The 15,987-nt window shown below is 33.9% G+C and overlaps 1 protein-coding gene across 6 annotated transcripts in view; it reads left to right on the top strand.

Moving 5' to 3' along the window:
• Positions 1 to 15,987, top strand: part of LOC125665607 (integrin beta-1-B-like) — a 40,715-nt gene that overhangs the window by 6,774 nt on the left and 17,954 nt on the right. For all 6 annotated transcript variants that reach the window (XM_056152333.1, XM_048898325.2, XM_048898328.2 and 3 more), the window contains exons 5-10: positions 3,090 to 3,171; positions 4,173 to 4,304; positions 5,644 to 5,740; positions 10,023 to 10,107; positions 10,593 to 10,679; positions 13,235 to 13,318. In XM_056152333.1, the coding sequence (XP_056008308.1) occupies positions 3,090 to 3,171; positions 4,173 to 4,304; positions 5,644 to 5,740; positions 10,023 to 10,107; positions 10,593 to 10,679; positions 13,235 to 13,318 (567 nt within the window). The remainder of the gene's footprint in view (positions 1 to 3,089; positions 3,172 to 4,172; positions 4,305 to 5,643; positions 5,741 to 10,022; positions 10,108 to 10,592; positions 10,680 to 13,234; positions 13,319 to 15,987) is intronic.

Raw genomic sequence — 15,987 nt, 5'->3', positions numbered from 1 at the left:
TATTAACAAAGCCCGGGGTAAGTATTGTTATTAACAAAGCCCGGGGTAAGTGTTATTAACAAAAGCCCAGGGTAAGTGTTGTTATAAACAAAGCCCGGGGTAAGTGTTGCTATTAACAAAGTCTGGGGTAAATCATTGTTGCTGTGGCCAAAAAAATAACATGTATCGTCCTAGCAGATGTCAATACAGTACCTGCAACGTTATTCTTGACACTCCTATCGTGCGTGTATCCTATCATATCGTGCGTGTATCCTATCATATCGTGCGTGTATCCTATCGTATCGTGTTTTGTGTTTATCAGGTTTTCCGTTTTCTATCGTGTTTTGCGTTTATCAGGTCTATCGTGTTTTGCGTGTATCAGGTTTTCCGTTTATCGTGAAAATCGTTATTGTGTATCTTTGGAAACTATCGGGATTGTATATAAAATCTAATGAAAAAGTACGATACTTTTCGAAAGCTTTATTCGTTTTGTTAAAGAAGCTATTTTTAGGAATCGAGAAAAGACAGTATATTTGGAGAAAATAAAGCTGTCGATTTTAAGGCAGAAGAAGAGCTATTTGTCTGTCCAGAGAGGGTGAAAATTTATCACAATTTCATTCTAAGAAATGTGAAAAGTAGGCAGTGGTTTGCCGAGCAAACCGGGGACCGTAAATTTGAAAGCTCCTTTATGTACAGTTCATAAACATTTGCTTGTCTAGAAACAATTATTTGTAATTAACACTAACAGAGAAATAGGAAGTTCCGATTTTAAAGGAAAAATCACTAAATTACGTTGTTTATTACATATATTTTAATAAAGGCTCGTTTTCTTCTGATTTTTTTCCCACCTGTGTTCTATTTATATACCCACCATTGAACTTGTGAGTGTCTGTGTATCACCCATGTTTTGACTGCAAACATAGTGCATGGGTGTTGTATCTCCCAAAAGTCTGCCCTACTGGGCACGACTCGGCTGTCATCGTTGTTGGTTTTTTTTACTTGTATACTTGTACCTATAATCGTATGGGTAGATACTGGAAATTAATACCGGGATTGATGATTATTTGTATTTTTATTTTTTTTTTTACATATTAAGCACAATTTTTTTAAGCGTTTCAATATTGTGAATTTAAAAAAGCCATGTTTTATTTATTTATTATTTCATAGTTTATTTATTTTTGTTATTAAAATATCAATTCAAATACATATGTTCCAATTACTTATGAATACTAATCATCACTCATCGTGTAGAAATATCTAATGTATGAAGATTTGGGGTAATGCAGTGGATGTTTTTTTTAAAGCGGTCATGATGAAAATAAATTATTGTAATTGTTGAATGACCGGTGAACTTAGAGCTTGATGCAAAATAACCCCCTCCTAGCTACACACAAAATATTCCTTGGTTTATTTTCCATTCAAGATAATAGACATTAGAATTAGAAAGCTACTGAAGCATGATATCACTACATTATATTACATTTAATTAATTCACTGTATAATTTATATATTAAACATTAGGTGACAATTATAATTTTAGAATCATTGGCTGGGAAAATTCAAATAGATATCAAATAATGAATTAAATACCGAATACAGTTTAGTTTTCTGATTTTAGCTGTGATGGCGTAAAAAATTGAAATAAAAATATATTTTTTAAAGTACGACTGGGTATTAAAGAAATTATACGTTTTAGGTGTATAATGAATATTGAAATAAAATCCTTCAGCATTATTACCAACATAATGTAATTATGTTGTCGGTATCAAAATTTCATTCTGTCTAAATTGATTCTAAATTTACAACATTTCTATCAGGTTTTCCGTTTATCGTGAAGATCGTTTATCATGTTTTGCATTTATCAGGTCTATCGTGAAGATCGTTTATCAGGTTTTGCGTTTATCTTGTATCCTATCGTATCGTGCGTGTATCCTATCGTATCGTGCGTGTATCCCAGGGTTTGACACTAAGGCACGTCCGACCGACCGAATCTACTAAATGATAGGTACAGTTGGGTAAAATATCGATTTACTAGTCCGACTGGTCGTGTTGAAAAAATAAACAAGAAACTTTAGTTTAAACCGTAAGATATCTTATTTTTAACTAACAAAAAGAACTGTAAAGAGTTTGCGAGCAATTTTGAACCGCATGATGACAAAATCTCTATTTTTAGTTCTAATATATAAGTCGCTGTCGGAAGTGATGTTTTACGATATTTACTCTTTGTTAATGTGTGTAAAGTTATGTTTCGGATAAGTAGATATAAACTGAATTTATTTTCATTTAAAAAACTAAAACAGTTTATTTTAATTGAATATAAGAAAGTGTCTATCAAATTAATAAATTACATCGTAAATAGCCATTTTTCGGTGTTGACACATGTGCGGGAATGTCTCGACTTCTCGTCCTCAAGGAAGGATGTTCCGAGAGAAAAAAAGGAATAGATTGGGAAGAAACAAAGCAGGGCTTATGAAATAGAAATTTTAAAAAAGCGGTTGAGACCATTTTATTCTAACAAATGGACTAAAGAATTTCTGTGCCGAGTAGAATTTAAAGAAACAGAAAATGCGTTTGAAAATAAAAGCATAAAATTGAATGACGAGACTAAAAGATGTTTTTGAGACAATTAAGTACGTTTTAGTTTAAACTTAACGTTTGTCATTTGAATTAAGTACTTAAATATGGAGAAACCACCAGGGTTTTTTTCTTTGGAAAGTTGGTCAGGGCTAGTAAAAATCATTTGAAGTAGCCCGACTGGTCTAGTGCTCAAAAAAGTAAATGTCAAACCCTGATCCTATCCTATCATGCCTGTATCGTATTCTATCGTTTATCATGTCAAGAATAACGTTGCGGGTACAATATCACAAAATTATCCAATTCTGTAAAAATAATTTGCAGTGTTATTTTTGTCTATTTTCTTTACTTAAAAGATGAACATTATTACTGAATAGGAAAATATTAAACACTGAATATAAAAGCAGCAGTGATATGTGTCAATATGCTAAACTGGATTTGCATAATCTTTTGATTTTGAATTATAGTGATAGACGTTAGAAATTTAGAAATCCATGGCTATTAGAGATTTGAAATCTGTTTTACTTGTGTGGCAGGATGAGAGATTAGTAGACGGAGATAGAAATAAATATGCTGTACAGATCAGGCCGCAAGAAATTGATTTGGAGCTACGGCCAAGTAAGTCATTATTGCATGATGGTGTACATTAGGTAGCTCACTACACTAAAGCTTATACTCTGTATGACACCACGTCACAAGATGGCGATTTAAATGTTTTGTGAAATTATTTGTATCAATCGATTTGTTTGTCTATCATTGTAGCTCAGTGGTTAAAGCATTGGGCTGGTGAACCTCAGATCTCGAGTTCAAATCCACCAGAGTCTTTTGTTCATATGTGTTGAAATAAATTTTTTTCGAAAATCAAGTTTTATATCCAAATTTGTATATTTTCTGCCTTTTTTGGCATATTTACACATTTATATATCATATCTTTTATGATTAAATCAATTCGTACTGATTTGAGAAAAAATTTCAAGGTGTAGTGAGCACCGTAAGAAGTTTGTTTTTTCTAACCTTCTTTTTATTAAAATTGAAGTATATCATGTTTTGAAATTTGAATGGAGCAAGCATATGGCAATTATATGATATCATGAAGAACTTTCTTCTGTACATAGTTGATAGGAAATTTTTACATTGTCAATTTCACCATTGTTTGTCAACAATAATCACCATTGTTTGTCAATAACAATCCCATGCCAGTTCAATATTTACATCCTCATTTAGGAACTCATGCTTGCTTTGATGGAAAATTACATGCAGGAAATCTCTAGGCTATATCTTTTTATGCCCCTGGTATTATTGGAACAGTGCCATCTTTCTTTACCACCAATTAGGTTTGCTTTGTAAAAATTCTAAAGAATTATAAGTGTTCTCTTAATTTTTACCAAATATTTCTATTTTTCCCAATATGATTAGCACTGGCTATTGAAATCAGGTTTTGAAAATCCCTGAATGTGTAGGTGTTCATTAAGGGTTCAGGAATTGTTGGGTGCAAGAAATGCTGAAGAGACAGTATTAAGGGCATTTGTATTTAATACTCGTATCATGGCCAGCTTCTTAATCAGAAGCATGTGTACATTTGTTGAAAAATTCGTGCTCATGTATCACACTATTTGTAGATGACCCTCAGAATTTTGAGCTGACCTTCCGATTGGCTGAGAACTACCCAGTTGACCTTTACTACCTTATGGACTTATCCAATTCCATGGCAGACGACAAAGAGAAGTTGGCCAGTCTCGGAGTCAAGATTGGTATGTTATCGGGTAACATTAGGTTACAAGCTAGATGTAATGTTGCACACGTACATTTTGTATTTTATAGTGGAGGGCACCTGTTGTTGTATTTTATAGTGGAGGGCACCTGTTGTTGTATTTTATAGCCGAGGACACCTGTTGTTGTATTTTATAATGGAGGGCACTTGTTGTATTTTTTTAATGGAGGGCACCTGTTGTATTTTTTAGTGGAGGGAACCTGTTGTTGTATTTTATAATGGAGGGCACCTGTTGTTGTATTTTATAGTAGAGGGCACCTGTTGTTGTATTTTATAGTAGAGGGCACCTGTTGTTGTATTTTATAGTAGAGGGCACATGTTGTATTTTATAGTGGAGGGCACATGTTGTTGTATTTCATAATGAAGGGCACCTGTTGTTGTATTTCATAATGAAGGGCACCTGTTGTTGTATTTTATAGTGGAGGGCACTTGTATTTTTTAATGAAGGGCACCTGTTGTTGTATTTCATAATGGAGGGCACTTGTTGTATTTTATAATGGATGGCACCTGTTGTTGTATTTTATAGTGGAGGGCACCTGTTGTATTTTATAGCAGAGGGCACCTGTTGTTATATTATTATAGTCAAGGACACCTGTTGTTGTATTTTATAGTAGAGGGCACCTGTTGTTGTATTTTATAGTAGAGGGCACCTGTTGTTGTATTTTATAGTTGAGGACACCTGTTGTATTTTATTATCTCTATTGATCAATGACTTTTTATTAAGGAGGAATACCACACAGAGAAATCTAAGAGGGAAGAAAAGTGGAGGATATATATAAGTGTACAATAATATTTTGAAATTGAAATTTTTCAAATTTACCTAATTTAGTGAAGAAATGTAGTTTTAGTAGAAAGCACGAACAAGAAATTTAACTTCAGCTCTAGGACTTAAACGCCAAAACTACAGATTAGCAGTCAATACATAATCGTACTGAGCTACCCAGCTAGGCAATTAAATTTGAAAGGAATATACATGTATTGCTGATATATATATTTTCATTCAAGTTTCAAAAGGAAGTTGGCCATTATGGCAATGTAGTATACCTCCTTAAAATCACCAAAGCTTATACATTGTAAACATTATTGATCTTACGATTTCAGGTGAAATAGAGAATACCAAATGAATATGCTTTAAATTATTTATTAGCAAAATAAGTTGTCTCTCATTTTGTGATAAGAATTCTTAAAAAAAAAGAAAGATTCCTTCATGAATTTGATTGAATTCTAGAGAGTTCCATAGAGTTTGATTTCATTAAATTTGATGTTTATTTTTGTGTTTCTGTTGTCATGTGATTGTTATTTTATATTCTGTTTTATAGCTGAGGATATGAGCACCATCACAAAGAACTTCAAGCTGGGCTTTGGGTCTTTTGTGGATAAAGTTGTGATGCCCTATGTCAGCACAGCGCCTAACAAGTAGGTAGAAAGGCACAGGATGATGGCGAGGAAAATCTGTTGTGTTTTAAACAGCTCAGAACTAGGGGAAAATTAGTAATTTGAAGTCAGTCAACTTAATTTATTTGTCAGCACTGTAGGGACAGCTGTATCTGCATGGAAAATGTTGTAGAATTCTATTTACTTATGAATATTCATTCAATTTTTAAAACTGCATTTTTCATTCTCAAGCTTAATAGATTGCTTCAGTCTGCACTGAGTGGATCCATATTAAATGTATGGCAGCCAAACTAATTGTTTTTCAGCTAGAGGAGGACATTAATGACTATGATGATAAGATTTTTTCATAGTAAATGTGATTTTATTAAATATCATGAAATCAGTTTGTGTCAGAAGGACTAGCCCAATGCCTGACACTAGTGAGAATTTGATCAGGCTAGGCAAATATATATATAGGAGGGCTTTTTGTCTAACCAGTAGATTTCAACTTTATTTTCACTCTCATTGATAGGCCACATAAAATTAATTGTTAGTTTATGATCCCTGCCTGTTCCTCAAAAATCAGCATGCCGCAATTTTTTAATTTATTTTTGTTAAATTTGCGATTTCTGGAAATTGTTTGTATCTGGCATTTAAATTTTTTTTTAAATTTTCCATTCGATTTCCACCAATCTAATTATAATTCTTAAGGGGTGGATAAATTGCGACCAATTTTAGTGATGGAAAGAAAATTTTCAATTTCTGTAATGATTTCGTAAGTAGAAAAGTCGAAAGGAAAGTCACCCTAGCCGAACATTCAGATGGTAAAAATTGTTGTTTGATATAGATCTTGTAAGCAGGGGGCATTTTCATGAGTTAATGTAACATATCAAATTTTAAAGTTCAATATTGTGCAAGTTTTATTGCAAATCATTTATCATCTTGCAGAACTTCATTTTCACTTAAATTTGAGTGGATGTTTGGATTAAAAAATAGAATTTTCTTTAATATATTTGTACTCTTCATCATCTACCCAACTTATGCAATATGATAAATCATTATGAATGTTTGCAATAATGATTCCTCATTGTTAAATACGGTTAGTCGAGATCACAGATAGAAAATTTCATGAATTAGTGATTTGATAGAGTATATCAGTGTTTCAAATCATATTTGTTAAGATATATACATGTATATATATATCCGTGATGTCTTTTGTGTTTGGCATATACATTGATGACACTATGTGCATTGTGTTTGATGTGACACACCCACTTTATTGATGACACTATGTGCATTGTGTTTGATGTGACACACCCACTTTACATTGATGACACTTTGTCGTTTACACCAGGACAGCAAATGACGGATCGTAAGTGGACCATCCACCTAAATTAATCCTTCTCCACTTCACCTTGGCTTTTTTGTGAAAAAAAATATATATGTGTACAATAAAGGGATTGTCTCAGAACCAGGAGAAAAAAGAAATTCCAAGCTCTTAGGAATTGTGATCCACATAATATTCACTTGTTCACAGTAACTCCACCACTATTGCTACACTGTTGAAGAGTGCAATTCCTGCTAACAACTTTCTCACCAATCAAGAAACTGGTCTTGGAGTGATACACTTTGAGTAACTCTGTGTAATTCTTGAAAAATCTGAGACATTGAAAAAAAATTCTGGTATACAGATAATAGTAATTCATCTAAATTCAATTTGGCTGTTGTAAGCTACCGGGAATTTTGAGACAATCCCTACTTTTTGTAGGATGTACTTTTCAGGGCTTTAGTTGATTGCTGCCCCCATGCCATTATTGAATTGATTTCTTCGTACTTGATTATGTTGACGGGAAAAATAGATTCACAGAAAATCTGAATACAGTGGAGTTAAATCTGCGTATATAATTTCTTTGAAAGTTGTCATGATGCATATGATATGAGTCCACTGCTAATTTTAAAAAAAAAAGAAAGAAAGAAATTAGACTGAACCAGATAATTTTAAAGTATTTAAGACTTTAAATCTACAGTGAATTTGAATTTTTGTGCTACATTATGACTTTCCCCTTATAAGGAGTTTAAATTCTTCGTGATCTGGATGATAAAAAAAAACTTTTGTAAGCAAATATGAAGTTGCATTATCAGCATCATCAATAGAACTATTCAGGTGCAGTTTGTTCTTCGCACTCTGAAATGAGTGACTTTCTTCTTCAAATTCTGCACAAATACCATTCTTGAGAACACTTTTGAGCAGCACACAGTTTGGAGTGGATATTCTTTGTTTGTGTACTTGTGGTCTGGGACCTGTGGAGGAGAGGGTTACTTCATACTAGATGTAGATGTGTTTTCAATTTCAGAAACTTGCAGATGAAATAATTTTATCACAATGTTTACTCCTTTTATCCAGTGGATATCACCCATCACATAAATTTTAATTATTATACTATGTTTTCCTTTGCTGTTTATGATGTCACAAACATCAATTTTACGTAGTTTGTTCACAAAATCTCTGGAATCAAAATTCCCAACCATACAGTAACGTAAATGAATAAAGGAAATGTATGTGTTAACATGTCATAAAAAGAATCTCCCATGGCAGGGATTTATCTAGGTTGTTTTTACTACCGGTAAAAGGTACCTTTCCCCTTTGGCAACAAATGGATATTTCTCCTTCCACAGATTATAAATCCCCTTTAATTGTAGAAATTTTACAAAATTGTATGAGAAATTTCAACAAAATCATTTTTATATATTCTAAGTCGTTTTCTATAATTGTCAGACTTACAATATAGATAAAATGAGTAATCAATCAATTTATATTCCATGGGTGTCTCCCACCACCATCCCCTGGAAGCTCATGACTGCATTCTCAAAAAATTCCCCTTAAATATAAAATGGGTAGTAACATCTAGATGCTGGATAAAACCCTGGATGGTTTGTGGTTTGAAACAATTTATATTCAATGAGTTGTGTGTTTTCTATCCCAGAGCCTTGAATATAAATCATATCAAACCACAAACCATGGTATATTATATATAATTATTGATAGTCAGAGAGTTAAAGAGATCATACATGCATGATTACTTTATTATATATACTTGCCCACGTACTTTGTACAAGTACCAGTGAAATATTTTCAGTACAAATTTATGTATACAATTGTTTATATAATACATAAAGGTATTGTAGTAATAGTTTTGTGCCTCTTCATTTCAATTTGTACCTTTTATATTAGATTATTAAGTAATAGTTTCCATATGATATTTTGTATTGATATAAAAATGAATATAATGAAGTTAATCGTGGAATATATTACTGACAAGGCTTGTAGTTTGTGAGATTTAAATCTTTCACATTTAGAATTTTTTATCTGCCTATGGTTTGCCTTTGTTTACTAACTGTTTTATAAACCCACTATGTACATCATATTTACACCAGTAATATACATGTACACATTTATGCAAAATTGAAAAAGCTATCACAATTTTAAAAAGCCAAATTTATTCGAATTACATAATTGTGTTTGTTACAGAATATTTCGGATGTCAAATACTTTGGTTTCTCATCAGTTGGGTTAATGGCATGTTACAATCGGTGAAACATATATTACATTGATGATCTTAGTTGTTCGTTTTACGTCCCGTCATTGACAAGAATTTTTCACTTGCATTGAGTCGTCACCAGTTGTAGTTGAAGTACCATAAATTTAGACCTATGCTTAGCAGTCAGGGCCGTAGTAGTGAGGGTTCTTTATCGTGCTAATGCCTGCCATGATGTAGGATATCGGTTTTAAGGTCATATCGGAAAGACTTGTGATTCTTACTTCTAACTGCCAAGCATTTGGTGAGCAATCACTACCTACATGTATGTGTACGTGTTAGGTTTAATTCGGCCATGGCACAAGTGGGGCTCAAACTCACAACCTCACAGTTACAGAACGCTTTACCACTGAGCTACCACTGAAAGTTAAACAGAAATACATAATGATGAATCTTTATATGTACAGTACTACAGGGAACTACTGTACACAACATTCTCCTATTCTCATCTAGTTGACATGTTACAAATAATATACTAATTAAACAGGATTTATTTAATTACTTATACAGGATTAGTTAATATAGAGTTGACCTGTTAAAAATGCCGTTTTAAAACTTTTTTTTATTTTTTATTTGTTGCATGATTTATTCGGTATAAAGGTGACATCTGCATGTTTTATGGTTCATATGCAAGGAAATGAGAATATATTAGATATATTTATATGTACTTAATGTGATGTTTTATTTTACAGGAAGTGATTTCATTTGTAAATTGATTTTCATTTCAGAATTAACAATCCTTGTCCAGGGTGTGAAAAAGCATACGGTTTTAGAAATGTCATGAAATTAGACATTAATTCCACAATATTTAGGGTAAGTTAAAATCTGTTTTTAAAAAATGTTACGAAATTCGACATTAATTCCACAATATTTACTAGGGTAAGTTGAAATTGGTTTTAGAATTGTCTTGAAATTCGACATTAATTCTACAATACTTGGGGTAAATATAGATTGGATTGAGAAATGTCATGGTATTAGTCACACTAATTCTACAGTATTTACTAGGGTTTAAATTGGTAACATGTTATGAAATAGTATGAAAGGGGAACATTTGGTCACAAAGTGGAAGTCGTTAATATTTGGTCACAAAGTGGAAGTCGTTAATGATGAAAGAAAAAGGAATTAAACTTGATGTGTAGATCACTTTGTAGTCAAGATTGCAATCCTAAATCAGCTGAACGAGAAAACCATATTTCACCCTGCCATGCAGTGTTTTGTAGAGATATGTGTGTCTTACCAATTCGTTTTAGTTTTGATAATTATATAACTTCTCAATGGATGTTTTTACCTTGTTACAGGACAAAGTCCGAGCAGCCAAGGTGTCTGGAAACCTGGATGCCCCTGAGGGAGGGTTTGACGCCATCATGCAGGCGGTAGCTTGTGAGGTATGGATACAGTCATCATGGGCTATCGTGTGTTTAACTATACATAGTGAGAGTTTCGGTGTGGATGAAATGGGATTTCCACCAATCTAAATTCTTCACAGAGTCACACGGATGGACTCTTCCACATGTGACTGAGTGGAATATAATTACATACTTATGAAGCCCTATGTATTCCGTTTCAATACACGCCATATTTAGATAACACTATTATCGCAATTCACCTTTGAATTAGAACGCTTTGGCTGATATAGTATGGCGTTGTGTGACGACACAATTGAATCTGTTTGTAATACAATTGCGAAATGCAACAGAAACTTTCTTTGGTCCCACAGGCACTCGACGTTTTAAATATCTATAATAAAAAAAAATTGTCTTCCTGTAAACATAATATTGACAAGGTATACCACGCCGCCATCTTGGTTTTCGTTTTTACCAGCTGCTTCGCTTGAAAATTTCGGCGAAAAGTTCGATATAATACAATAATTAGAACCCTACCGTTTAGAAGCAACTCTGTCAAGGTCTTACCTCTCGCATCGTCATGGTGAACTGGAAATAAAGTCCATTTATCGGCTATAATCAACCGTAAAACATCGTCTACTGCTTCTCAAATGCGAGAAATCGCTGAAAGGTGGACGTACGTAGACATAATTTTGGGATAGCCCTTTTTTCATTGGTCGATAAAATAAAAAATAGTAAATATTATAATTAGCAGTAAACATGTTCTAGTGAGCGAGGTAATAGATCTTGAACATTATTCTATTAATACATACTTTATTTATTTTTTTAAACGTTAAAAATGATAACTTCGCTTATTCATGGCTGCATTCGTTTCTGTTGAAAGTAAATTTCACAACGTAATAAGAAAACTTCAATTCACACACACACGCACGCGCGCCTTCACGTGGGTATACTCTCAAACGTATACAGTAACATTTATACATCCAAATGTCCTGTCCTGCTTATCAAAACGTGGGTTGGAGTCGAAGCGGGGGAGGGGGGGGGGGGGTCATGAACATTTCCAATGTAATTTGGTAATGTGATAGATTTACTAAATTTCCCGTGCCAGCCTGTCCCGAAACCACACAATTGTGCCGAGTTTTATTGTTTGCAGGACTGCAACTACCCTCCATCTTATCTGATCACCGGTCACCTGAATCCACTCGAGAAAGTGGGCGGGCTGTAATCGGCCAATGAAAACTCTTGTTGTATTACATCAAACACGTCATTCAAACTCTTCAATCGTCTCATTCAATTGTGTCGTCACACAACGCAATACTATATCGGGTAAAGCGTTCTAATTCAAAGGTGAATTGGGATAAACTATATAATACAGAGCTGCCAACCCTCACAATTTTGGCATAAGGCTTACGATTTTAGGGCCGAAAATACACCTTATGATTTCACTGTACATATTCCGATTTTCGCAATTTTGACATTTCAAAATTTTTAGAGCTGTCCGTCATTGGTTTTTACTAATAATAATATGATAATGCTCAATGTCTACGTTGTGGAATTTTTATTTTGAAAAATACCATCGATGCAAAGACTTGTTTTTTTCATCAGTTTTTATGGTGTTATGAATGTAATGAAGTACGTGTATACAGGGCATCATAATCAAATCGTAAATGAGTGTTTCACTGGAAAGTACATTGGTTTTAACTCTTCATGTCAATAGAATAATAAAGGTCATAGAATTCTGTACGAACCATGTAAATGTCAACTTTTGAAATACCACATCATCACATTCTTACCATCATCTTGATTTTTCTGACAGAGCCCAATGCTGACCGTTGGGTACATTATAATTAATAAATACTACCATCATCTTGATTTCCCTCAATACTTTCATAGTATCAAGTACTTCTTAAACGCAGTGTGTGTGTGTTCACCTTACATGGGACCAGGATTACACTAATTAACTTGACGTCTAACTGTGACTCAGACTAATAAACTGTACCTCAGTGGAATGATGATTGGGGATGATGTAACAGTTGTTATGGACAACTAAATGTACATATTAATATTTAACAATATAAAACTTTACTTGATTGATTGAATATTGTTTTATGTTCCTCTCGAAAATATTTCACTCATATGGAGACGTCACCACTGCCAGTGAAGGGCTGCAAAATTTAGGCCTATGCTTGGCGATTATGGCCATTGAGCAGGGAGGGATCTTTATTGTGCCACAACTGCTGTGACATGGGACCTTGGTTTTTGCGGTCTCATCCGAAGGACCGCCCCATTTAGTTGCCTCTTACGACAAGCAAGGGGGTACTGAGGACCTATTCCAACCTGGATCCCCACGGGACTATAAAAGAGTCTGAGAACAAGTGTAGAGTAATTTAGGCGTGTGGATGATCATACTTGTCTATTGAATGTTGTGGATGATTATACTTGTCTTTGAATGGTGTGAAAGGTCATTGAATGGTGTGAAAGGTCATTGAATGGTGTGAAAGGTCATTTCAGTTTACCTTGAACTTGTAGCTGTTGATGTTTTGTAAGAACTTTGTTCATCAGTTAGTACATAACTTTGCTGTTTGTTTTATTAACAGTCTGAGATCGGTTGGAGAAACCGTTCTAGAAGGATGCTGTTGTTTTCCACGGATGCTGGGTTTCACTACGCAGGGGATGGAAAGGTAAACCTGCTCCTTTATTTTTAAGTCGCCTGAGTCACTATAATTGCAATTGGTCTGCATTCGTCATCGTGTGTCGTGCGTCAACCATAGAACATTTTTACATAACTACCATTCCAATTCTTTTCAAATTTGGTATGAAGCATCTTTTGGACAAGGGAGACATAAATTTTAAATTTCAGGATTCCTACACTCCTGCAGGTGGCCTGAGGTGTGGGACAAAAACTGTCAAAAATTGACCATTTTTCAAAAATCTTCTTCTCTAGAACCACACATGTGTAAGAAATCTAAATACATCATGATGTTGAGCAGGAAAGCCTCTACCAAAATTGTAAATTTCATGATCCCTGGGGTAGAGATTCTGACCCCAGGGTGGGGCCAATCTTGGTATATAGTGTTAATGTGTAAAACACTTAAATAATACCTTCTTTAGTGCTGTTGACACTAAATTGAAACTAAATGAATATTTAGAAAGAACAGGTAATCCTTCACCAAAATTGTAAATTTGATGATCCCAGAGGTAAGGGTTTTGGTATCAGGGTGAGGCCAAAAGGGTCAGTTAATAAATGTGTGAACAATAGAACAATTTTAACTTCTTCTTGAACTATTCCAATTCCTTTCAAATTTGGTATGAAGCATCTTTTGGACAAGGAGGACATAAACTGTAAATTTCAGGACTCCTGGGGCCTTATAGACGGGGCAAAAACTGCCAAAAATTGACCAATTTTTAAAAGTCTTCTCTACAGCTGCATATCTTTAAGAAAAACTAAATGTATAATGATATAGAACAGAAAAGACTTTACCAAAATTTTTAATTTCATGATTCTCGGGGTAGAGGTTCTGACTCCAGGGCGGGGTAAAACTTGGTATATATAGTGTATATGTGCAAGACATGTAAATGATATTTGCTTTAATGCTATTGATACTAAATTGAAACTAAAGGGATATTTAAAAGGAATTTTACTGGTGATCCTAGGGGGTAAGGGTTTGGTTTCAGGATGGAGCCAAAATTATTATAGTGATCATTTGAAGGACTTATTTAAGTTTTCTGATACAGCAACCCCAGGGTTTTGACTCTAGGGTGGGTCCAAATTAGTGATATCATGTAATGGTAATACATATACAGTGGAACCCCGTTATTACGTTTTCCATTTTGTCACGATAAAATAACGTAATACCGGGGGCAACGTAATAAACGTTCCCAGTTAAATCCGTTAAAAATATCATTTGGAAATTGTATATCGTCCGTTGGTACTCCGTGAAAGGGTGTGTGAATATATCTCTACTGTTTCTTTGTTTAAAAGACTATGATACTTTCTTTTATTTACATCTTATCTTTAATGTCCGTAATTCTTCATGTTCTTATCCCTTTTCTTTATTTCGGTGTAGGATACATAAGGATGTTTTGATAAACGTTGCTTTTTCTGCATTCGTTTGGACCGCCATTTTGTTCAACTTTAAAACAATGCGTTCATGTAAATTTCTCTCATTAACTCGTTCCGGTTCGTATTCAACATTCGTATTAAAAAAAATAACAAAACATCGTTTTTATTAAGTTCTCTAATTACACAATACACAACACAATAAAAAAAATCCCACCCAAAAAACAACAAAACTATAGACACAAAACGCACACGATACCCAACACTTGCACACTTCTCACAAACGATAAACATGCACGGAGAACAATTTAAGCGCAATCCACATAAAAAAAATATGATGCACGAAGATTTCATTTATAACGCTAAATGATGGCACTAAAATCACGTGCGCATCAAGGGATTTTAAAATATTCACTGAGGTAAATGCCGTGGTCAAATCGGCCGATAGATTGGTGTATGTATGGACGAGATTTACGAACACCCAAGCTGCATGTCCAAACAACGAACAATTTTTTTAATTGAACACCTTTAGTCACCTATGTCCAAGCAGTTACCCAAGCGGTTGTAACATTGCTACGATAAATTTTGTCTTTCTTGTTTGGTACCAAAGCTGTCCGTGAATAGAGTTTTAATAGCGAAGGTAATCACACTATGCTGAACACGCAGGTGGTTGAGAAATTATTTCTTTGATTATCAAAATATGAAAAATGAAGTAAATTTCATAGAGTACAATTTCTAAATAAACATTATTTAATTGTTTATCACTGGCTTCTATACGGGGTATTCACCTGTATTGATGTCGCTAGATCTATCGAAGCGTGATCAGTCAAGCGTCTCTAATCCCCAAACAGACCAGGAAATTTACGTGGTGACTGCCTCAGGCAGTCAAGGTGTGAATGACTTATTATTTTGAGAATCACTATTGAATAATTAGGGGTTTATTACGTTTTTGTCGGAATATATACAACGTAATACCGAGTCCCGGCATTTTAAGACAACGTAATAACGAGGTCTATTTTATATAGGTTTGTTAAGAAATGGTTTTGTGCTTTGAAATTCCAACGTAATATGCGGACTAACGTAATAAAGGGGGAACGTAATAACGGGGTTCCACTGTATCATATTATGTAAAGCCTTTCATTACTAAGTACATGTATATGCACTTTTGAGAGCATTGAAGTTTTAAGAACACATCTTATTTTATGCTGTTGCTGAGTATTAGAATTTAGCTTACTAAATAGATATTCAGAACAGGAAATTGTTTCTAGATTTTTAGCCCTTGGGACTAGT

Source organism: Ostrea edulis, chromosome 10 (genome assembly GCF_947568905.1).
Source record: "Ostrea edulis chromosome 10, xbOstEdul1.1, whole genome shotgun sequence".
Taxonomy (NCBI): domain Eukaryota; kingdom Metazoa; phylum Mollusca; class Bivalvia; order Ostreida; family Ostreidae; genus Ostrea; species Ostrea edulis.
Note: the sequence above shows the minus strand (reverse complement) of the source record. Positions and strands in the feature narration are given on the sequence as shown.